This window comes from Puma concolor, chromosome A2, assembly GCF_028749965.1.
Source record: "Puma concolor isolate L17-30 chromosome A2, mPumCon1.1.hap2, whole genome shotgun sequence".
Classification (NCBI taxonomy): Eukaryota; Metazoa; Chordata; class Mammalia; order Carnivora; family Felidae; genus Puma; species Puma concolor.
In genome coordinates, this window is record NC_141668.1 from 36,754,332 (window position 1) to 36,779,331 (window position 25,000).

The following is a 25,000-nucleotide window of genomic DNA, read 5'->3' on the forward strand; positions in this document are numbered from 1 at the left end:
GGAGGTACTGGAATGATGTATAAGCATGCGCTCGGGTGTGTGTGTGTGTGTGTGTGTGTGTGTACCTATAAATGATTTCAGGATAGCAAAGTACTGAAATTATAAAAGCTGTTTATGAGGATCATTTCAAAGACAAAACCAATTATTTTGACTAAAAAAATCTACCAACTGAATTCAACAACTACTTTACCTGAAGGTTTCATTGAACAAGCCAATAGTCTGAGTAAAATGACTGATAAACCAACTCGTTAGTATGGTATCACATAGACATGTCCAGAATTTTAAACACTTATTAAATCTAATGTTAATATTCCCAAAGTACCATCTAAAATATACAAATGAAATCTTCTAATAAGATTACTTGTGAAAGTTCATATTCATTTAATGACTTTTATTAAAAATGACGTTTGGATTTAATAATCACTATAAGTTGAATTTATAATTTTAGATTTTCCAGGTTCAATCTGGGATTCAGAACATTTTAGTAAATGCTAAACTCTAAGTACTGGAAATAATTAGAATAAACTCCTAAGGTTAATATGATAGAACCTTTTTCCAATTAGGTCCTCATAAATGACCTATGAATATTCAAAATTTTCAAGCTTAAATAGCTGAGTATTTCTAAACAGATACTTAACAGCTGGTAAGATATACATAGATATCTAGCACTGTTTTATGGGATTACCCTCAAGTCAATTAATATTATTTTGGGCACCCCATATTTTAGCTAAAGATGTGACCTCATATGTAGTTGGCGTGTCCTAATGTTCAGGGCTCTGAGAAGACGTAAGTGGTCTCCCTTCTCTGACTCTGTTTCCTGATTTCCTGCGACACTTTCACTGGCCCCTCAGCTAGAGTGCTGCCATATCATGGGTATCCAATTCATTTGGGTTTACTTTTCCGGGTTGGATTTTAACTGAATAAGGAACCTGTGGGAAAGTCTCAAGTTCTGGATAAAGAGGAATATCAAACAGGATGCATTTTTAAAACACACACACATAGAGATAATTTTTTAAACACGATAGCTATGAAGGTATGTTCTATTGCATTTTTGAAGAATTTTACTATGCAAGGGCTAGTTATTTCATTACATCACTGCCTTGAACAACAATCTGTCTGAAGTGAGACAAGAGGATGAGACAGGATTAAGCCAAAAACTCTTAGCCATTCTCAACAGGTAGGACTCACCTGACCCTTGAGCAACAGCATTTCTGAATAATAACCTTTATTCCAGATGCCAAATATCATCCTTAAACATCATTCATGCTCAGCTGGCTACTCCAAATCACTTTATATGCTGACTTGGTCTATGTGCCCTCTTCAAACCTCTGTGTGCACACAGAACCCCAAATTCCATCCTGCTCTGTGTTTTACCCACGCACATCCTGTCTACTCTTTACGGATCAATTTTTATCTACTTCTAAAGACTTTGTTTGACTTGACCAGTGTGCACTGATCTCCCACTTAGCCCCTCCAAAGCATTTTTTTTGGTTGATCATTCTAATGCTCGAACCTACAGAACCTTTGAATCTTAAAACTGTACCATAATTTTATTCAACGCTCCTATTGCACAGAGTGGGAGTCACTTTCCAAGTGTTACAAGTACAGGTAAAGCCAGGACTAGTATACATGCTGGCCTCTGCAATGTTTCTTGGAATCTTGTTATTCCTGCTATCCCATGTTGCCTTCATCAAGTGCACTGAACTTAATTCTTTCTAGTGGTGGCGGTACCAAGTCTTGCCAACTAGGCTATGAACTTCACAGATCAGGAGAGCAATGGATATAGCAAGCACCTAGTAAATATGTGTTGATTGGATAAATGACGTGCCATCAAGTCACTCAGAGTTTCATTTGCACTAATTCTAGAGATTTTCTTAATGTTTATTATTGAGAGAGAGAGAGAGAGTTTATTATTGAGAGAGAGAGAGAGAGAGAGAGAGAGAGAGCGCAAGTAGGGGAGGGGAGAGAAAGAGGGAGACAGAGGATCTGAAGCAGGCTCTGAGCTCACAGCAGAGTGCCTGACATAGGTCTGGAACTCATGAACCACAAGATCATGACCTGAGCTGAAGTTGGACACTTAACTGACTGAGCCACCCAGGTGTCCCTCATTTGCACTAATTCTAAAAAAATTTCAGGGTGCCTGGCTGGCTCAGTTTGTAGAGCATGCAACTCTTGATCTCAGGGTCATGAGTTCAAGCCCCATGTGGGGCATGACGCCTACTTTAAAGAGAGAGAGAGGGAAAGTTTCTCTCTGGAACTAAGTATACTTAGAATCCTTACCATCCAGAAGTAGTTCACAAACAAGGTATGAGACCTTGGAAAGATGTAAATAAAATTTTCCCTTAAGGCTACAGTATTAGACTGCTAACTTACTAAAAATAAACTAAAACCAAAGCTAATAATTATTAATACTCAATTTTTAAAATATTTATTGCTACCAGCACAATATCTAAGAAAGAAATAAAAAAGTAACAAGAGAGATTAAGCATCTCAGAGAATAAGATTGTTTGAAAGTTATAGGACCTATGCCTGTAGGTGGGGGGAATCTTTTTCAATAAAAATAAAATTCCACCATGATTATCCCCATTCATATTATATTTCACATTTTTGGATCTCCATGCTTCCATGCTTCATATGACACCTGAAGGGAAATTGAACACAAGGAAACCACATGCCTTTGGTGGGTTGTAGGACAAATAAGGCATTAATCTCTTCTGTGGCCATTAGCAACATCTTTCCCTTTTTGTCCCCATTAGAGATATTTTCTTTTTAGGAAAACACGTGGATATTTCTATACTGTTTCTTTCTTTTTTTTTTTTTTTTTTACTGTTTGTTCATTTATTTTGAGAGAGGGGAGCCTGACGTGGGCCTTGATCCCATGACTGTGAGATTATGACCTGAGCTGAAATCAAGAGTGGGGTGCTTAACCGAATGAGATACCCCAGGTGCCCCCTGTAGTGCTCATTTTTTTAAGGTACGCTGTGTTAACACCACTGTAAGATCATTAATTTTTCTTGCGAAAATACTCCCCTCCACCGTAGAAACATTTCTGACAATTCAAATAAAATAAAGGAATGCTTTTAAAGAAACACCCTCTCTGTTCAGTGCTCACCAATTCTGCCTTCTGTATCCTCTTCTCCAGTGAAAATATTTTATAGGTTCTAATTACTAGGGTGTAATTTAAAATAGTAAATTATATGTACTTGGTATTTTGATTAACTTATAAGTATAGTATAAAGTAATACTGAGTAATTTAGGCACCTCATTTATAACCTTTGGTCATGTAGCAGTGGTTAAGTGGTTAATGATATAGTGGGCTTTAAGGATAAAATGTTTGGGTTTGAATCCCGGCTTCCTTACGTCCTAGCTGTGTGACTGGGAAGTTACTCTATATGTCCTTTTCTTTACTCATAAAGGAGGAGTAATAAAGTACCCACTTTATACAGTTGTTAGGAGGATTAAGTGGTTTTTTTTATATATGTGAACCACTTAGAACAGTGCCTGGGTCATAAGTGATCAATGAATGTTAGATACAGTCATGATATAATTACAACCTTAAATACATTTGGGAGAAGATATGTATAAATACATGATCTAATTTTAAACACTGTATGAGTTTAATTAGCTCTAAAAATATTTTAGCCCTTCTCCCAATGTGAGATTTTTATTACTATATCAGAAAAGTCATAAAAGAATGATATATGTCCCCCACATATCAGATGCCAGGCATTAGGGTTATTAAAGTAATCCTAGTAACAGCTGCGCTTCCTTAAAAGTACATTTGAGGTAATAAAGTCAATGGAACAAAATAACATGACATATTAATATAATTATTCCAAATAATTATTTACTAATAATTTCCTGAACACAGAAACACTAAACCAGAAGCCCAGGTCATATCTTGGATCATTTTTAGATCAACGGAGGAAAGCAAATTTCAGAGTAGAAGGGCCATCATTGAAAAGCCCTGTACACCGACCTGCTACACTTACTCTCCTCCATCATCCATCCCAGGGCTCATCATTAGCTTGCCATTAACATCATTAACATGTGTGCATTGAATGGTCCAGGTTTGCCTCACATTTGCTGTGCACATTAGGGCTTATGGAGTCTGATAGTGTATGTTTAGCTGAAGAAACCTTACATAGGTTAACCCAAAGTTGACTCAAAAGTGGACATTTTCAGAGATATAGCAATAAACATACACTTGTTGGGGAATTTTTTTTTCTGCCAAAAATTCCTTTGTGCTGTGTTTTGAGCCACGTCCTCTGTGTCTGTAATGATGTAAAGAACATCAATCTCACTCTGACAGTAAGAGCCAATAACATGTAACTATTATCTTTTAGTGCCAATAATTAATTTAACAAAAGTGTATGGAGTACTTTCCATATATAAGGCACTGTGGGGGCTTTAAATAGCGATCAAAGAATTTGCAGTCTAATATGGAAGAAATATGTACCCAGATAACTACAAGATTGCCTCCATAAGTGTACTAAGAGAAGGAGCGATTGAGACAGGAGGAGTTCACAGCTGGGAAAGATGATTTGCCTCTAAGAAGACCTGCAATGTATGTATACTCTTAATGGCATTCTTTTAAGACAATAAAGTAAGAGAAAGTTCAAATGGACAAAAGAGAGAAATCCTTGACTATCCTGATGATAGTTCTTTCTGGGTTTGAGGATGGTTTCGATATTCATCATGCCATGTTTTCCTTTCACTGATTTGAAATTTATGTGCTGCTTCCTTCAGGGATGGCTTGAGGTATCGTACAGATTAAACTGCAGTCCTTAACAGAGTCTTTAATAATAAGTAAAGTAGAAGCTACTTCAAACAAATAAAATCAGTTGTTTCCAGGAACAAAATAGATGATATGCATTTGAAACATCAAAATATTAGCTTTTTTTTTTTTTTTTTTAACTTATGGACATAATGAAAGAAAGAATAAAACCGGTGGAGTCACTGATTTTTTTATTGTCTGAAAACTTGAATAGGGATAATAAAGAGACATATTTTTAACATATTTTAAGGCAGGAGTCTATGAAGTCTGGATTGGATGATTTTGCCAGCCACTTATTTAGTTATTGGGCACCTAACACAAGCCAGGCATCTGTATTACTACAGACGTAAGAGTACAAACCTTTGGCACAGAAGGACACAGAAAGAAGGTAATCGTGTTTGATAGTCACTGTAGTCGTTCTTAACCTGATAAATACAGCATATTTCTTTAGGTGGATTTGGAAACAAGTTCATCTTTGATTTTAAAGCAAATGATCCATTTGGTAAATAGTGGATATTCTTTCAAACAAGAATCCACAAATTCATTGCGAATGGTTTAAAAACTTTTCTTTCCATGAAATAGATTTTTCTTAAAAAGTTTTTTTATTTTTATTTTTTGAGAGAGAATGAGTGGGGGAAGGGAAGAGAGAGAGGGAGGGAGATAATACCCAGCAGGCTCTGCTCTGTCAGTGCTGTCAGTGCCAAGCCCAACATTGGGCTCGACTAAGCCACCCAGGCGCCCCAAATAGATTTTTTAAATGTTTATTTATTTTTGAGAGAGAGAGACAGAGTGTCAGTGGGGGAGGGGCAGAGAGAGAGGGAGACACAGAATCCAAAGCAGGCTGCAGGCTCTGAGCTGTCAGCAGAGTCGGACTCAGGACTCAAACCCACGAACTACAAGATCATGACCTGAGCCAGTCAGACGCCAGTCACCCAGGTGCCCCCAAATAGAAGATTTCGAATTCAGCTATTCTGTGTAGTCCACTGCCTCTGATTTTCTACAGAAATGCAGTGGTTTATGTTTCTAGTTTAAAGAAGATAAACCCACCTCCTAATTTAATATAACTTGCATTTGGGAGAACTAGAATGCTATTTGGAATTTCTCTGGATAAAGGGAGAGCAAGTATTTAGTGACTGAGAGACGTAAAGTCTGCTATTACTCTCTGACAGAGAAGTACAAAGTCAGTAATGAAAGGGAAGTGCTTCTAGATGGATAAAAGTTACTTCTTGTTAAAAGTGAAAAGAATTCAACAGACATTATGTGCAAACCACTGGGCTAGGGGCTGATATGAACAATAGTTCCTGTTTTCATAGTTTCTAATGTAATAGGAGGTACGATGTATACAAAAGTAACTCTGATACCAGGCAGAATGTGATCAGTACCACAGTTGACAAAGTGTTAGGAAAGAGGGGAGGTAAATTCTGGCAATGCAATCAGTGAGTACTTTATGAAAGAGGGAGGTGTCACTTCAGGCAGGCTTTGAAATATGTGAAAATGTTCATAATGCAGAAACGAGGGAAAGGACCTTCTGAGTGGAAATGGGGAAAATGGATAATCTTAAATGTGTTGTGGGAAACCTGAGAGCGTGCAGAGGCCATGGAGAAAGGAGGGTTAGTAATAAAGAAATATGTTAGAAAGCAGAGCAAGGTCAGATGGTGAAGGGCCCTTGAGTTGCATTTTATGGAGTTTAAAATTTATTCTCTGCCAGCTGAAGGGCTATTGATGGTTTCTGAGCCCGGCAGCGAAAAGATAGAAGAGTTTTGGAGGATTAACTTGCAAAGCTTACACTGAGTGTAGGACACTGGAGGGAGGATTCCCAGGTAGGAGACCACTAAAACAGTGTAACAGGTAATGATGGTTAGGACTAAGGTGGAGGGATTAGGAACAGTGGAGAGCAGTGAAAAATTTAGGCTATAGGCCACGGAGTAAAATGGTTTTGCATCCATTGATCCTAAATTTATGTGTATGTGAAATAGTTCCCTCCTATGCTCTACCACGGAGCTAGAAGGACCTACATCTATGTCCAAAATTCTAAGTGGTTGGGTCACCTGGGTGGCTCAATCAGTTAAGTATCTGACTTTGGCTGAGGTCATGATCTCATGGTTCGTGAGTTCGAGCCCATTGTCGGGTTCTGCTCTGTCAGTGTGGAGCCTGTTTGGAATTCTCTCTCCCCAATCTCTCATTGCCCCTCCCCAGCATGTGTGCATGTTCTATCTCAAGTTTAAAAGAAGATTCTAGAAGTTAAAAGAGGAGATGACTGTCTATAACTCATATACAATTTTGATGGATCTTTATATTTTCTGTTTTAATTGCTCAAGGAAGAGAAGTAGATCCCAGAAAGTGGGAGATATTAGAAACTGGAAGATGAGAAGATATTGAAAATGAATCTCTATAGTACTCTTTGTGATTGAGAGAGCAGTCAGTAGCAGAAATGATCACAAAAACTCATAAAGGCTATTGATACTCGATATTTAGATATTTTATATATTTTTAATCCTTAATTTGTGTTCTTATGTCACTTTATATATTTTTTAATGTTTGTTTGTTTGTTTATTTATTTAGAGAGAAAGAGAGCACAAGTAGGAGAAGGACAAAAAGAGAAAGACACAGAATGTGAAGCAGGCTCCAGGCTCTGAGCTGTCAATGCAGAGCCTGACATGGGGCTCGAATTCATGAACCATGAGATCATAACCAGAGCCAAAGTTGCATGCTTAACAGACTAAGCCAACCAGACACCCCTTCTTATGTTATTTTAAAGACTTAATAAAAATAAAAAAAAACTTCTTCACAGTGAAGGAAACAATCAACAAAACTAAAAGGCAATCTTTGGAATGGGAGAAGATATTTGCAAATAACATATCTGATAAAAGGTTAGTATCCAAAATATATAAAGAACTTACAAACCCTCAACACCCAAAAAATGAATAATCCAATTTAAAAATGGGCAGAAGACATGAATAGACATTTTTCCAAAGAAGACATCCAGATAACCAAGAGACACATGAAAAGATGCTCAACATCACTGATCATCAGGGAAATACAAATCAAAACTACAATGAGATATCACCCTCACACCTATCAGAATGGCTAAAATTAAAAACACAAGAAAAAACAGGTGTTTGCGAGGATGTGGAGAAAAGGGAACCCTCTTGCTGTCTTGGTGGGAGAGCAAACTGCTGTGGCCATTCTCAAAAATAGTATGGAGGTTCCTCAAAAAGTTAAAAATAGAACTATCCTAAGATTCAGCAATTGCACTACTAGGTATTTACCCAAAGGACACAAAAATACAGATTTGAAAGGATACATGCACCCCAATGTTTATAGCAGCATTATCAACAATAGCCAAATTATGGAAACAGCCCAAGTATGCATCAACTGGTGAATGGATAAAGAAGAAGTGGTATATACGTACAGTGGAATATCACTCAGCCATCAAAAAGAATGAAATCTTGCCATTTGCAAGGACATGGATGGAACTAGAGAGAATTATGCTAAGTGAAGTAAGTCAGTCAAAGACAAATACCATATGATTTAATTTGTATGTGGAATTTAAGAAACAAATGACCAGAGGGGGAAAAAAAAAGAGAGACAAACCAAGAAACCAAGACTCTTAACTACAGAGAACAAACAGGGTTACCAGAGGGCAAGTGGGTGGGGGAAAGGGTGAAATAGGGGTTGGGGATTAAGGAGGACACTTGTGATCAGTACTGGGAATTTTATGGAAGTGCTGAATCACTATACACCTGAGACTAATATTACACTGTATGTTAACTAATTTGAATTTAAACAAAAACTTTAAAAACGTATTTTAAAACTGAATAGCGAAGGAAAAGTGCATAAAGTGTGGTGACTTTCTCAAGTCCAAAAACTCTACTATTTCTAGAGATGAATAACAAAAAAAGAAAAGAGGTAAGCCTTTTTAAAAGTAGGTAACATATACCCATGAGGGTCTTGTTAAGAAACTCCAAATAATTGGTGATTTTTAAAAATGCCCCCACCCTATCATCAGCTTGGAGGCTAATGAACTCTAAGATAGGGCTCCCTCTGTCCAATCCCATCACACAGGCATTCTCCTCTAGGCTGGTTGCCACACCAAGGCAAAGGAATTATTGCCCGTTCTCTGAATGATAGTCACCTTTGCTTGTAATCCTTAAATCCTTTGCACCTATCTTCTCTTACCTCATCTCTGCTTAATATTAGGTTGAGAAGTTTGATTGGTATTTTTGTAAGCAAAATCCATCAAATAGAAATAATTTCATAAAGTTCACCCTAAAAATTTACTTCATGTGAAGCCTAACTCAAAGCTAGAGCTCCCACAAAGCCTTTTCTGATTCTCTGTGTGCCTACACTTAGTTCTTTGAATTTACAATCAGGCTGGTAACTGTCTTCATTCTTTTACTTGGTCTCTCTCACTATCTATGCAGATATCCATTGCTCTACCAGAGTTTTACCTCTTTGTAGGTATAGACCATCTGCCACTTTCCAGCACAGTGCGTTGCATATAATAATTGCTCATTAAATGTTTATTCAATCAAATGAATGAAACTTATTTCTGTGATGTTCAACCTGCCAAACCTCTAGTAGAAGGAAATGCCAAGTAGCAGTTGATTTTTACACTCCAGTTTCTCTCTCACTTTTACAGACCACTCTCAATAATAGTATATACCAAAACACAAACAGAGGCCTAGCTACATTAATAGACTGATTCATTGCCTAAAGGAATGTGTTGGTTCTTTGGTTATGAAATTTATAAGCACTCAAGGCACCATGAAAGGCAGAAGAAATGTTAATTTTTGCCCATATCCTAAAGCAAAGAGTCAAATTATAATGGGGGGGGGGTATCTTTCCAGATTGTGGTCACATAATATGTTCCTTAGAGGAATATAAATTGTCTTCATTTTCTTCTTATTCAAGACTAAGTAAAAGATCTGATACACTCATCCTAGTTTTGTTTGTTTGTTTTTATTTTTTTTTAATTTTTTTTCAACGTTTATTTATTTTTTTTTTGGGACAGAGAGAGACAGAGCATGAACGGGGGAGGGGCAGAGAGAGAGGGAGACACAGAATCGGAAACAGGCTCCAGGCTCTGAGCCATCAGCCCAGAGCCTGACGCGGGGCTCGAACTCACAGACCGCGAGATCGTGACCTGAGCTGAAGTCGGACGCTTAACCGACTGCGCCACCCAGGCGCCCTGTTTGTTTTTAAGATTAAGAAAGTACTATGAATAAAGTTCTCTTTAACTGAGATGTTCCAAATATATTTAAGTCAATAGATGTTAGATTGTAGAATCACAACAGTGTGTCCTTATTTAACAGTTATCAAATGTAACAATTAAAATATTTATATGTCATTTTTTATGAGAAACTCAGTGGCACAATGTAAATTTGTTTGAGGCTTTCAGAAATACAATATTTACTAACACCATGAAGCTAATGATAAAATTTTAAGTCTCTCTCTTTTTTTTATTTTTTAGGACTAGACATATGGTAGTATTTGATAAATTGTTGGTCATTCAATCAAGAAATTAGGAATTTTCAAGGTTGATCTAAAACCAGGTTAATTGATCATGTAAAGAATGTGCTAGTTATTTATTGACAGCATGTATCATTATTTTCTATGTATATTTTTTAGTTTGTTTATTTATTTATTTATTTTATTCTCAAGTTAGTTAACATATAATGTAGTCTTGACTTCAGAAGTAGAACCCAGTGATTCATCACTTACATATAACACCCAGTGTCCATCCTAAGGGGACACTTGTTGGGAAAATTTTAAGTCTTAAGTATTATGGTATATGCACAAATGCTTTGTAAAAATTACAATTAATAGCTCATATCTACAATATGGGTAATTTTAGGAAATGTACAGTTACTTTTATCACACATTTGTAAGTCAGAACTAAATGTAATGCTAGATTAAAATTGTTTTTGTGTTTTAATGATTAGGAGATATCTTTGTACCTTTTCTTTAGATAATCCTAGTTATTTCAGAAAAATCATAATATATTTCATACAGTGTACCTACTTAAAAGAATAATAAACATTTTATATGAAGAGGTATAATACATCTTTTAAAAATCCAGGGGCGCCTGGGTGGCTCAGTCGGTTGAGCGTCCGACTTCAGCTCAGGTCGCGATCTCATAGTCCGTGGGTTCCAGCCCCGCGTCAGGCTCTGGGCTGATGGCTCAGAGCCTGGAGCACGCTTCCGATTCTGTGTCTCCCTCTCTCTCTGCCCCTCCCCCGTTCATGCTCTGTCTCTCTCTGTCTCAAAAATAAATAAACGTTAAAAAAAAATTTTAAAAAAATCCAGTAAGAATATTTTTAACCTTTCCCCTTCATAGCACACCTGAAGGATAAAACATGTTTCTCTCAGTAACTATGAATCATTACTACAAAAAAAATGTTACTCCTGGGAGAATACTCAAAAAACTATTCTCAGAAATAGTGTTAGGGCCCTAATGCTTCAATTCTACTGTGGATATTGATTATATTTGACCCAACATAGCAATATTTATCCAGTAAAATTAACATATTTACAGTACTTTGGAAACATACTGTATATCTTGAAATATGTGTAGTCCTTAAACCATGCATTACTTCTATTTATTTAGTTTGGATACCTTTAACTTGCATGGTATATACACTGGTTAACTCCAACAGAAAATATTTATAGTCATACAAATTCTTTACCTCTTTTTTTTATCATTATGTCCTAATTGTTGATTAACAACATTAAAAAATATCAGAGTATAATGAGTATTGCTATAGGCTAATATGCTGTCCATTGATTTGTATAGGTTTTCACTATTTCACCAAAAAAATCAAAATTTTTCTTTTCTTTTTTCTTTTCTTTTCTCTTCTTCTTCTTCTTCTTCTTCTTCTTCTTCTTCTTCTTCTTCTTCAGCGAGAGAGAAAGAGAGAGAGAGAGAGGGAGAGCACACAGCACAAGCTAGCAGGGGAAGGGGCAGAGGGAGTGGGAGAGAGAGAATCTTAGGCAGGCTCCATGCCCAGTGCAGAGCCTGATACGGGGCTCAAGCTCAGAACGGTAAGATCACGACCTGAGCCAAAATCAAGAGCTGGACGCTCAACCAACCGAGACGCCCAGGTGCCCCCAAATCAAAATATTTCTAATTAAAAGGAAATACCTGGATAAGATGGGGTTTTCTTTTAGCTATTTATAATGTCTATATTTAGTTCTTGGCACAGAACTGTAGAATGAATAATGATAACTACTAGTATGTAAGCATTATAAAAAAATCAAATTATAAGATTAGCACTTTGTTTTTGTTTTTGTTTTCGTTTTTAATATATGAAATTTATTGTCAAATTGGTTTCCATACAACGCCCAGTGCTTAAGACTAGCACTTTAACTATCAATTTTATATATGCTTGAAAAAAATTTGATTCAATTAGTTCAAATTTGCTAATTGTGCAATCTTTATGCTTACTACATAAATATCATTGCTTTAACGATGTACAATGAATTCTAAAATATAAGCACAGGATCCTTTATTAAGACACAAATATTTAGCTTCATGACACTCAATTTTTAGTTTTGTTTGTTACTTTTGAGTAGCTAACTTCTATCAACTGGTATCTTAGAAGATTCAATCACATCAAATAATTTTTTAAAAGTCTTTTTTTCCCCGAAAGAGGAAGTTTTAGAGGAAAACTAGTGAGATAATTGATGTACATTTAGAAAGCATATGAAAAATGGAGATTGTGGAAATTCAATTTTACTCATTTCCTTCTAGTATAAATACAAGGAAATGATATAGTTATATTTGGAATTTAAGGGTAGATTTATAAAATTTGAAAGTTTAGTTATCTCCATTTGTATAAAGTCAGGTTGAAATGAGAAACAATTCCTGTTTCTTAAACACTTGTAACTTTTTTTTTTTTTTCAACGTTTATTTATTTTTGGGACAGAGAGAGACAGAACATGAACGGGCAAGGGGCAGAGAGAGAGGAAGACACAGAATCGGAAACAGGCTCCAGGCTCTGAGCCATCAGCCCAGAGCCTGACGCGGGGCTCGAACTCACGGACCGCGAGATCGTGACCTGGCTGAAGTCGGACGCTTAACCGACTGCGCCACCCAGGCGCCCCAAACACTTGTAACTTTTAGAGTAATATTTTGTTTAGGAAGTATTTTAGTTTAACATATCAAAGAAATAAGGTAATGAATGAAACTAAAGTTTTAAAAGGAAAAGTTTGATTTTAAAAGAGAAAAATTTCCGTTGTACTTTTATTGATTTACTTTGAGAGGGACGGCAAGTGGCGTAGGGGCACAGGGAGAGGGGCGAGAGAGAGAATCCCAAGAAGGCTCTGCACTGTCAGCTCACAGCCCTGATGTGGGGCTTGAACCCACAAACCATGAGATCATGACCTGAGCCGAAATCAAGAGTTGGATATTTAACCGACTGAGCCACCCAGGCGCTCTTCATAGTATTTTTTTAAAATGAGAGATGATCTTAGCCTAATGTGAGTAATTAAACAACTAAAGTTACCTACACTGACATTAAGAAACTATTTGCTTAATTTTACTTAAGATTTTATTCTTTTGATATAATAATCCTCCTTCTGCCAAAATACAGATTTTATTTCCTAAATTAAACACACAGCAGAGAAATAATTCTCTGTTTTACAAAAGTCAATAAGAAGGCCATATACTAAAGCCACTAGACATGAAAAATTAGCTATAGATTTATTAAAGAAATTACAAAACAGATACTAGTATAGTTAAATTTTTGCCAGTTTATTATTTTTCAAGAGTTTCTCTTCTGTAAATTAAAATAACATTTACCACAAAATTTTTACTGTTGTCTGAATTATCTTTGTTTTGATTTGAATGAGTCTGCACATAGCTACCATTAGAACAGTACTGGGGCGCCTGGGTGGCGCAGTCGGTTAGGCGTCCGACTTCAGCCAGGTCACGATCTCGCGGTCCGTGAGTTCGAGCCCCGCGTCGGGCTCTGGGCTGATGGCTCGGAGCCTGGAGCCTGTTTCCGATTCTGTGTCTCCCTCTCTCTGCCCCTCCCCCGTTCATGCTCTGTCTCTCTCTGTCCCAAAAATAAATAAAAAAAGTTGAAAAAAAAATTAAAAAAAAAAAAAAAAGAACAGTACTTGGAACTACTACTCCAGTTATTACCCCATTTCAAAAGATAAAAATTCTGCTTATCTCTTGATGAAAATAAAAATATTCCTCCTCCCAGAAATGTGCAACCAGGAAGAGCAAGACAGAACAACTGGAGTGAACAAGTGATTCCTCTTTCCATGTATACCTTGTATCACTTGTTTCATTCAGAATATAATTAGAAAATGCCCTGCTAAATTTCCTACACCTTTTTTGCGTTGGCTAAAAATAAACTGACAAATGAATTTTAATTTTTCATCTTAAGGTCAGAATACAACTTTAATCCTAATATAGTTAATAAATCTTATATCTCCTTTAATCTGTCATCTAAAAATCACAGCCATTTATTTGATTGAAAGGAATATTGTTTCCAGATAACTGTAATAAAAATTTCTTTTCTAAGATACACTGCCAGTCTCAAGGATGGAGTTTATAATTCTATCCTACATCCCAATGGACCTGACCCCAAGATGGAGATCTAAAGTTCCATTTAAAGTCAATAGAAGTTCTAAGAAATATAACAAAAAGGTGGACTAAGATTAATAAAACATAATTTTATAAATTGTACGCATATATATGTGTATCAAAATTTCTCTAAGATTTCTTGCCCTTACCTTCAGCATTATACTGAAATTTATTCAAATTTATGCAACATTGTTTAAAGGACCTGGATTTTACATGATTTGAAGGCTCGCTCCCAAATGATTTCAGATAGTTTTGCTGCAGTGCTCTTAAAAAAAAACATAACAACAAAATTCATTACGATTTATCATTCTATTTGATTTATAAAAGTAATAGATATGACCCAAACAGCTACAATAAAATGAAAATACAATTGTAATTACTTTGATCCTTGATGAGTATGAACAGATTTTGCCCAATCTCAGAATTAAAACTAGTTGCATGTTGAGATATAATTGGTACTATTCAATTTTGTGTCTCATAAATGGAAACCTTCAACCAACATCTAGCTGTGGATCTAGGATCTTTATATTTCTGATCTGTAGGCCAGTGAAATAAAAGAAAATCTAAATTAAATCTTGACACTCAGCCATTAAGGGGGCTTTGCTGCTGCTCCAGAACTCCTTTGAACTATTCATCCAAGAAATGTGTTTGCCTTGTTTCTTGGAATAACTTTCAATCAAAAATGTCAGGATGGATATAAAGGTACACAAAATGTATATCCCTGTTCCTAATTCCCTCTTTGATAACTTGGCTTCTGGCTCCTTGAAGACTTTGCCCTCAAAGTCCTATAACTGGGCCCTACAGCTGTGACTAGCCCCGCCCCCCCCCCCCCCCAATGTGGCTCACCCATTTTCTGGACTGTGGTCTATTTCCCTTTGCCACATTGCCTGATGGGATGTTGTCCATCCATTGCTGGCTCTTGATGAAGCTCTCTCCTGGATATCTTTACAGAGATTGCTGTCCACCAGGATTACATATGGTTCATGTCATTAGGTCTGTCTAATCTGTGAGACTGGCCGCTCTGCTGAAACTATTTCTCTGCTCAAATTAAATTGTAGTGTTGGCTCAGTGTTCAGTTTTCTCCTGAACTACGCTAAGTTATGCTCTATTAGTTCCAAACACAAGATTGAAATAGGGAATAAAGCCAATAGTTACCTCTTGTTCTAAATCTAATACATTATGTCCTTTTTTAACCTGCAAATTAACAAAAGGAATCTTATTTTTAATGTTCATTTATTTATTTTTGAGAGAGAGATGGACAGAGAGATAGAATGAGAGAGAGAGAGAATAGATGAAGGATGGACAGAGAGAGATGGAGAGAGAGTATTCCAAGCTCTGTTCTGACAGCATGGAGGCTGATGTGGGGCTCAACCTCGTGAACTGTGAGATCATGACCTGAGCTGAAGTCAAAAGTCGGAAGCCTAACGGACTGAGCCACCCAGGTGCCCCAGCGAAGGGATCTTATATTTAATGTTGCAAATGCAAATTTTTATAGAGTAAGGTAACATTGCATGAGTATACATTGAATGAATACTGTTACTTCTGACTTTTAAATGTTTTGATGATGTTACTCCATTTTTAGTCTTCAAAGATTAAGATAATGTTGAATGAACACAAGAACATTAGTTTCCACTAGTTATATTAAACTATTTGATCATCTGTTGCTTACATGAATTATTTAATTCTATTCTAACGATAGAAACTGCTTACAGAATAGAGAAACCCAGTAAAAAGTTTTATACTGTAGTTTTTGGTGTCAAAATATTCAAGTATATTGTGACACTCATGTTAATGATCAATTTTAAATTCTGATAAACTAGTTAAAATACATATAATTGTAACACATATTAAAATATAATTTTTCATCATGGAAAGTAATTTCACATTAAGTAATATTCTGAAATGATAGCTGACTTCATGTAATAAATACCTTTGGTCATAAAATTCCTATAGTTGCCAAATATACATCCACTTCCCAAACCCCATGTCAAAAGCTGAAGTTAAAACACCATACAGGTATATTAAAATCTTCATTTCACCCTGGTAGTAGAAGTAGGAAGAAATTAATACAGCATAGCAATATTCCTTTTCTAACAATGCAGTCAATGACATTTTGACCCTTAGAGAAAGGAAATTTCTAAGGCTCAACCCGTGTTAGTGCAAATGAAGACGTTCCTTCTAACAAGGTATCTTCTTTAGATATGAAATAAAATCAGTAAGCTACAGTACTGTCAGCTAAAAGTTTTCCGACACACTTTGCCTAAATGGTGGGGATTCAAGCCATGGATGTCAGATATCATCTGTATAGTTCTATAAAAATCCTTCAAAACCCTATAGGAACCCACAAATTCCCACAATTGGCACGGTAGGGAGACAACACCTTTTAGCTGAAGGCTCTGTACCTCTGGGAGGATCTTTTTATTAAGAGGAACTAGAATGAGTTGTAAGTGCCACATATGGGAACTGGAATAATGTAAAAAAGAACAGCAGCCACTGAGCCACACTTGTAGCACTTAAAAAAAAAAAAAAACATGAGATGATAAAGAGCTGGCATAATCATAAGTTCTGTACAATCACTTTGGAAAGAGATCTTAAAGCTAACTAGCAAAGTTAATGAAAAGTTTAGAGATTAAATAAAAATGGAATTAACTCAGAATGAGAATTATGAGGCCCAGAAATGCTAGGACCAAAATATAAATAAATAAATAAATAAATAAATAAATAATCAACAAAATAAAAATTAAAGGTGACTAAAAAGTTGTGAATTAGAAAATCTGCAAAAACGTATGTAAAGCAAAAAAAAAAAAAAAAGAAAGAAAGAAAAAGGAAAAAAAGCTTTTATGTTTAGAGCTTCAAAATGCTCTTTTTTTTGTTTTGTTTTGTTTTGTTTTTTTCAAAATGCCTCTTAATGATCCAAAATATCAGCAAAAATAGCGTGGGCTTAACCAGCATGAAAACAATGAGAGAGAGCATTCTACTTGCTCAACTTGTCAGTCACTTTCAACTGCTTTCCTCTGAAATACAGAGCCACTTTAATTTTAAATGCTTTTGTCCACAGAGAGATCTAAGGTCTGTAGGGATTTTACATAAAATGTCACCAACTAAAGGTGTAGGGTCTGCAAATTCTGCATGTACCTACAAAGTGCAATTTAAATTTTAAGGCAGCCAAGGAGCAGAGAAGGAAGCAAGGCAATATTATATACGCGAATATCTTTATTATGTTCTATGACAAGTCACGATTTATATTTGATCTTCAATACTGTTTTACAAAATGGGAGTCCGGAGGTCCTTTTTAGTGCTCTTTGGTTGCAAAATATAATTGCCAAGAGAGGCTGAAGTTTATCATTGGAATGATACAACCACTGAGGTTCTCAAGAAGCAGAGGATGCTGTAAAGAGGACTAGGACACACATTGTATAGAAAGTTCTGGGGCATGTAGAATACGTGTTCAACATGTTAATCAAAAAGATTAATGTGATCCCTGTTGCAGTCCTGAAATACTACTATATGACTCCTTTTATGTGATGCCTCAGCCTTTGATTTCATTACTCTAAAGTTTTGGCTTCTAAGGACAACAGATTTATTTTCTAGTCTTATATGAACCATATTAACATTCTGATTCTATATGGAAGATCATTAACTCTCGAACTTCAAATATTTGCTTTAATAAGAGGGAGAAAATAATAATCACCTGCAACTAATGTAGAATATTATTAGCGAGTAGAACTTTGAAATGACACAGAGGCTGAAAGGATTCAGGAATGACATGTAAGAAATGATCTGAAAACTCAACAGTAGGAGACTCTAATAATCAGAAAGGGGAACGACATGACAATGGAAGGCTTTGTGAGTAAAGGCCTCAATACAAAACCAGTCTAGGAAGAACATTGATTTTGATCTCTAGAAACAAAATTTGAAAATACAAAAATAGGAATCTCACTTAACATGTTTCAAAAGAGAAAAAAAAAAGCAAAGATGAACCAACTTATTGAGAGCAAGGAGAAACAACTGATTAGTTAAAAAAAAAAAAAAAAAGAACCAAGTTGAACTAAATATGGTAGGTATATCAATAAACTTCTCTTTTTGCTTCAGGTTTAGAAGGAGACAGGAAATGGACTGATTCTACCAGTACAAGTTCACCTTCCAGCTCTGCTCCAAATGTTTTCTTATCTTTTCGTTCAGTTATGTTTAACTTGTGGGAGAAGGGAGTAAGTTCAAATTATTTCCGCTTGAACACAGCATCAATCCTCTGTAAGTAGTCTTTTTAAGAGGTGAACATTGATATAAAACAAGTATCTAACTTATTTTTATCCATATTCTGTAGAACTCTAAGAAGTCATGAAGGAGGAAATATTGGCGTGAGGTACATAAGGGAAGAGTATTCTAAAATAATAATGATACACAGCTCAGACTTAGGGGAGGTATTCTTATTTCTTTTAATTTTTTTAAATGTTTATTTTTGAGAGACAGAGACAGAGCATGAGCAGGGGAGGGGCAGAGAGAGAGGGAGACAGAGAATCTGAAGCAGGCTCCAGGCTCTAAGATGTCAGGACAGAGCCCGACGTGGGGCTCGAACTCATGAACCGAATTGTAGGATCATGATCTGAGCTGAAGTTGGAAGCTTAACCAACTGAGCCAACCAGGAGCCCCAAGGGAAGTATTCTTTTTTTTTTTTTAATTTTTTTTTAACGTTTTATTTATTTTTGAGACAGGGAGAGACAGAGCATGAACAGGGGAGGGTCAGAGAGAGGGAGACACAGAATCTGAAACAGGCTCCAGGCTCTGAGCTGTCAGCACAGAGCCCGAAGCGGGGCCCGAACTCACGGACCGCGAAATCATGACCTGAGCCGAAGTCGGCCGCTTAACCAACTGAGCCACCCAGGCGCCCTGGGGAAGTATTCTTTACATTTGTTCAGACCATGATGACTCTATAACTCTTTGACAACAGTATAAAATACATATTTTAAAATCTATTTGGCTGAAAAGAGTCAAATCAAGTTTAAAAAAACTTATTATGTAGAATCTATATTTTTCTACCTAGCTTTAACCTTTCTTCCTTTTTTCTAAAATCCCCTTGAACATTCGATCTGATTAATAATGCATTAATTTCAGTACTTTTTTTTCTTTTTTAATTCACCTTCAACAAGATAAATAAAATTTAACAAGATCTGAGAGGACAATCACGAATGAGGTGAAGGGGGCTGCTACTTACTATTCTGATAAATTTGAACAGTTATAAAATACATATAAACTAAATAATTAAAATTCAAAATAAAACTTCACGAACTTTACCAATATTTAGAAAGATCTGTGAGTTCCCTCATAAAGACGAACACTGTATTTAGTCATCTCTTCTTTCTAAAAATCCCTTGTTTTCCCTTTGTCTTCAGGGTTCAGAGAGAATCCTGGATTTCCTCTTGTAGGGATTACATTGTGAAGTCAAACCATTTCACATAAACTCATCTTCCATGTGATTCTTCATAATAGTCATCACACAGTTACCAAGTGCTTACTTGATATGAGTTAGCATGTCGGAGGTTTCAAATTGTACGATACATCCAAAACATAGTATCTGTCCTTCAGCTGGGGCTATCTGCAAAGTGAGCACGCAGTAGGCTTGTGCACACATTCACACACAGGCTTTGTTAGTACCAGTAAATGGTATGTGGAGCAAGCTCTTCCAAAGTGTGGAGCAAAGTGTGTGTCATGATAGCACCGTTACTCAGGAAAGCTTCCTAGAAAAATAGGACTAGGCTCCTAAGAAAAGGCAGAATTTAGGTTAAGGGGAAGGAGATGAAGAGCCAAAAAAGGAAAAGGCAGAAAGACAAGTAGTGAATGCAAAATGAATGCACTAGTTTGGCAAAAGCCTTCATTCAGGGCATTCTAAGAGTAAAACTTGGAGTGAAGAGAAAGTGTTAAATATGGAGCATCAAATTGCAGAATATGGATCACAATTTGACATCTCCTGTTCTCCTAAAATAATTTATAAGAAGCACTAATCTGTAGCTATTCCAATCTTCTAAAACTTCAAAACATCTCTACCAATCCCAGGAGAATACTTCAATATTCTACTATGTTACCATTTGGATTTTGATTATACCATTTTGGAGTTGAATAAAGAGACTAAACAAACAAACAAACAAACAAACAAACAAACAAACAAACAAAAAAGGCTCAGTTTCTTTAATCAAAGGACACTTAGGCTCTTGGATTCAACAAGTAAAATACCGAACACATCGTCTTCCCTCTTGAGCCTTTCCTCTTACAACTTCCAGTTTTCTTTGTGAGCTTCCAAAGTTGCTATGACTTTTCCTAATTTTCCTCTTTGTCCCCAACATTCAGTGGGTTGTCTTATCTGGTCTTTTTCCTCATAATACTTCTTGTATTGATTCCTTGCTCACCACTCTGAGGCTTGTACGTAAGTCAGGTACTACCTACCACAAGAATTAATCTTCTGCTCTCAGTCTCTCCCAACTCCAGAATATCCTACCAGGTGTGAGTTTCGTTTAGCACACTTCCAGATTACTCTTCCTAAAGCACAGCTCTGACAGTGTGAAACTCAAGCTCATGACATTAAGAGGCTCCATACAGCCTAAAAAAAAACACCACAGCTTGATATTTAAGACACTCAATAGTCTACTAACCACCACTTCATACATTCTAAATTCTGTTTTCCTTTTTGTATTCTAAATTCCTGTCAAACCTATTAGTCAATGCTTTCTAGGCACATATCATGAGTTCCTGTTCTGGGTTGGTATTATTCATCTGGATTGTTCATTATCTATAACCTCAAATAACATCTTTTTTTTTTTTCTTTTCTCAAAAATCCCTTATCCTGCTGAGTCTGAGTAACCTGCTCACTACCATAAAATTCTGTGTCATATTGTTTCCTTTTGTGGATTGGCTTACTTCATGAATTATAAGAGGGGGTGAGAGGAAAAGGAAAGGGATGGTCAAGGAAACTAAACACACATTTATGGACTACCTTAAAAATGCATTAAAATGTGAAATATCTTAATATCATATTTAGTTTCACTTAGAGTAACAATGAGGTATTACAAGATGTAATATAAGCTAGTAACTGTGTGAGGGACATGGGGAGGAATTATTATCTTCCAGGCACTCATTTCATTTGAAAGAATCCTATGAGGTATGTATTATTATTAGTTACCTCATTTTCAGCTGAGAAAACTGAGGAAAGAAATGAATTCTACTCAGCTATTAGGTGCTAAATCTGGGGTTGGAACACCAACGATATGTCACTAGAGCCCATATACCAAAAGCAGCAGGCCTTTCTACTTCTCATTCCCAACTGCATCAGTAGAACTACTCCCTTCCAAAATAACAACAAGTACCATGGCTTTATTTCAGGGCACAGAAATATTCAACTTAAACATTCTCTAACAATTCTTTCACTTCTGTTTAATTTACAAAGTACCTGGAAGTGCATTTAATTATATGTAGCTAAATTTTGATTGAGAGAATCAGATAATATTTTTCCTTTGCCCCATAGTGTACATAAAATGCTTAGCATTCTTTAAGTGCAAGCATATTCAAACTCTAAAAAGATGAAGATACAGAATGCTGAAGTGACATGCCATCAATAATATTTGATGTCCAATATACAAAAAGTTAATGATAGAAGAAACAGATTCGAAGAATGAATGACAAGTCAATATTTTGCAAGATAATTAAAAAATTGATTGTAATTTATATCAATTAGGAAAAGATCAGATTTGGTCTCCCTCGGATTTTTTTTTCCTGAAATCTACTTCCAACAGGCAAGGGAAGCTTTCCTTATACCTCTCTATGGAAAACACACCTAACTTATTTTTCCACATGCACTAATTCATATTGGCAGAAAGCATACAATAAATTGACTATGAACATTTTAGCTTTATATACCTATAGTGGCAGTACATCAGGCACTAAATCCATAATTTTTATATATTATTTTATACATCCTATGTTTTTGCTGAAATATTTCACAATTAAATTCAACTAAATAATAAAACGAAGAGTCTGAAATAGCAATTGCCAAAAGAAAAAAACACAACTAACCTAGCAATGCCATAGCTCAGCCCAATGACTATTTCAGGTCATAAAATAAAATGTTTAACAAACTATTGACTGAATCATTAATGTTTATTTCATTATTCTTATCACTGGATGCTCACACTTGAGAAAACACTTCTTTACGTACCCTTTCCATAAGGTACACGACCACCAGTATCCACTGCGTATTAACACAGGGAGTTCTGTCAGCAGCAGCTTAAACACTTTCATTATGAACGTCTTTCATTTCTCTGAAATAGGTCTTTTTTAAAAAGGGGAAAACAGGATCTAACTCTTGTTTGCTCTTTAAAGTTTTATTGTTTCAGCATTTTATACAGAGAGCGAGCACCAGCATACTCAGGAGAACTGCTGAAAGTAAAGGGCCTCAAGCTACCCACTGCCTGGCTGCTAGGATAAAGCAGGGGTATAAAAACTTTTGTCTGATTGCTCACTTCCCTTGTTTTAGAGTATTCCTGCTCTCAAGAGCATATATTCATGTTCTTTCTACTTCGAGTTTTATTACTTCTTTTGTATTATTTAATACATCTAAAGACGCTTCCAAAAGACAAATTTTTCCATTTTGAGAGAGTAATGGTTCGGAACCTGATAAAACACATTGATGTTCGCAGTGTGTTTTGCGCAAAGGTGATAGGGTAAAAGTGCTAGAAAGCAATTAAGCTCATGATCTTAAAGACGTTAATATGTCAAAAAGAAGAAGATGTTTAAAAAGTCAACAAAAATAATATCCTAGGAAAGGTCAAATGGATATAGGCGTGTATAAAGACCACATTTCTCATTCGGGTCTTTGACTAGACATTTAATGCAGAGATGGGGGAAAATATAAAAATGAGAGAAAGTACTAGTCTTACCTCAATAACTTGAAATTTAGAAGTATATGATGTTTAACTCCAGGAAGTATGGACCTAAGTGTTGGCTCATCCTAACAACTGCGTGGTGTATACACTTTATTATTCAGATTATAATTTTTCCCCCAAATGCTAAGTTCTACCAAGGTCAATACTTTTTAGTAAACAAGAAACTGATATGCTTGGCCTACTGAATAAGGCCAGGCATTTTTTAAAGTGTCATACACATTTCTGAAATCCACAAAACATCAATTTTTAATACATCTACTCTCTCAGCTCCATTAAAAAGATGGTAGGGGAAAGATTTTAGAGTAATTAATGATATAGTTAGCTGCTAAATATTAATAGGAATCGTAGTCTTGCATAAAATATAACATATAAACCTTGCCAATACAGACGCACCAGTAATTAAAGTTGAATATGTAATTACACTGATTTATAAGACAGGCAAAAAGTTACACTTTACTAGCTTCTATGTAAACTGTGGCTAACAGTTAAACTTTGCATTTTACGGTTTATAAAAACGGGCAATATCTTGACTACAGTTCATAAATGGTTTAGAGACCTGTAATAGTAGTAAAAATTACGACAACTTATTCCATCATGAATATTTTTATTGCCCCATACAAACCAAACTGTGATAATGACCCATAAGATGTAGACTCATCTTAGACCCTGCTGTACCCCCAAGAGAATGCTCCTAGTGCTAAGAATTTGTAGAGGACTGCTAGTATAATAATTATGGGACATTGGAGAGAATCTAAAAGATGCATTAAGACTGATTTCGATACACTTTTTCGTATCATGAACACGGGGCAGTTGAACTCTACTTAAAACTGTATTTTGTACTCATATGTCATCAGCAACTTCAGAAGACTACTGAATCCTAGAAGCATATGCGTACAGGCCCTTCCCGTCGCGGGGTCTGCTAACCCACTTACATGTGCGGCTGCGGTGAGCAGCCTGGACTGCTGTTCCCATTGCTGTCGATGTGATCCAGGGAGCCATTGAGGTCTTCATGGACGGCCTGCAGCAGGCCACTGGATGCGTTATTGATCAGTCCCGGGTTACTAAGCAAAGGCAAACTGCTCTCTGCCAAGGCAGCCTAGTGAAACGAAGAAGGTGTAATACAACTTTGGAACTGCCCTTTAATTTTTTTTTTTTTTTTAACATGTATCTTCTTTTAATGGGTTCAGATCCCAACGAGGAAGTTTTAGGAGCATTTAAATAAAACGCATGGGAAGGACAAAGACTCCCAAGCGGCCACTTGTGGCAGAGATAATCAAGCAAATTAAGTGTGATGCGAAAATGTAAACAGAAGCTCACCCAGCAAACTTTTTCACTCATGTTTCAGCCTTCCACATAATGAAATGCTGTATTCCTACATGTCGTGAAAAACCCCAACATATAAGCAGTTGCTCTGCTTTTTAAAAATGACCAGGACTTAGCTCAAAATAAAGAAGTCCTGACATTTGCCTCCTCTGCATAAAAATTATATATTATAATTAAACTTTAAAGTTTTTGCCACAAGCACCATGTTCCCCAACACTATGATGTGAAATCATTTATGACAGCCTGGATAAATATTAATGCATAGCCACATGCATTTGCAAAAGCTTCTATCAATCTAGCATTTGCAGGAAAACCGAGTGTTCCAGATTTTGCCACAGGGTGTCCTTCTTGCTTCTTCACATCAAAAGTAGC

General features: G+C 36.1%; 1 protein-coding gene across 12 annotated transcripts in view; it reads right to left on the minus strand.

Annotated features, from left to right (window-relative positions):
• The window catches only part of FOXP2 (forkhead box P2), a 570,611-nt gene that overhangs the window by 8,537 nt on the left and 537,074 nt on the right, over positions 1–25,000 (minus strand). For all 12 annotated transcript variants that reach the window (XM_086692029.1, XM_086692022.1, XM_086692037.1 and 9 more), the window contains one exon: positions 24,238–24,401. In XM_086692029.1, the coding sequence (XP_086548155.1) occupies positions 24,238–24,401 (164 nt within the window). The remainder of the gene's footprint in view (positions 1–24,237; positions 24,402–25,000) is intronic.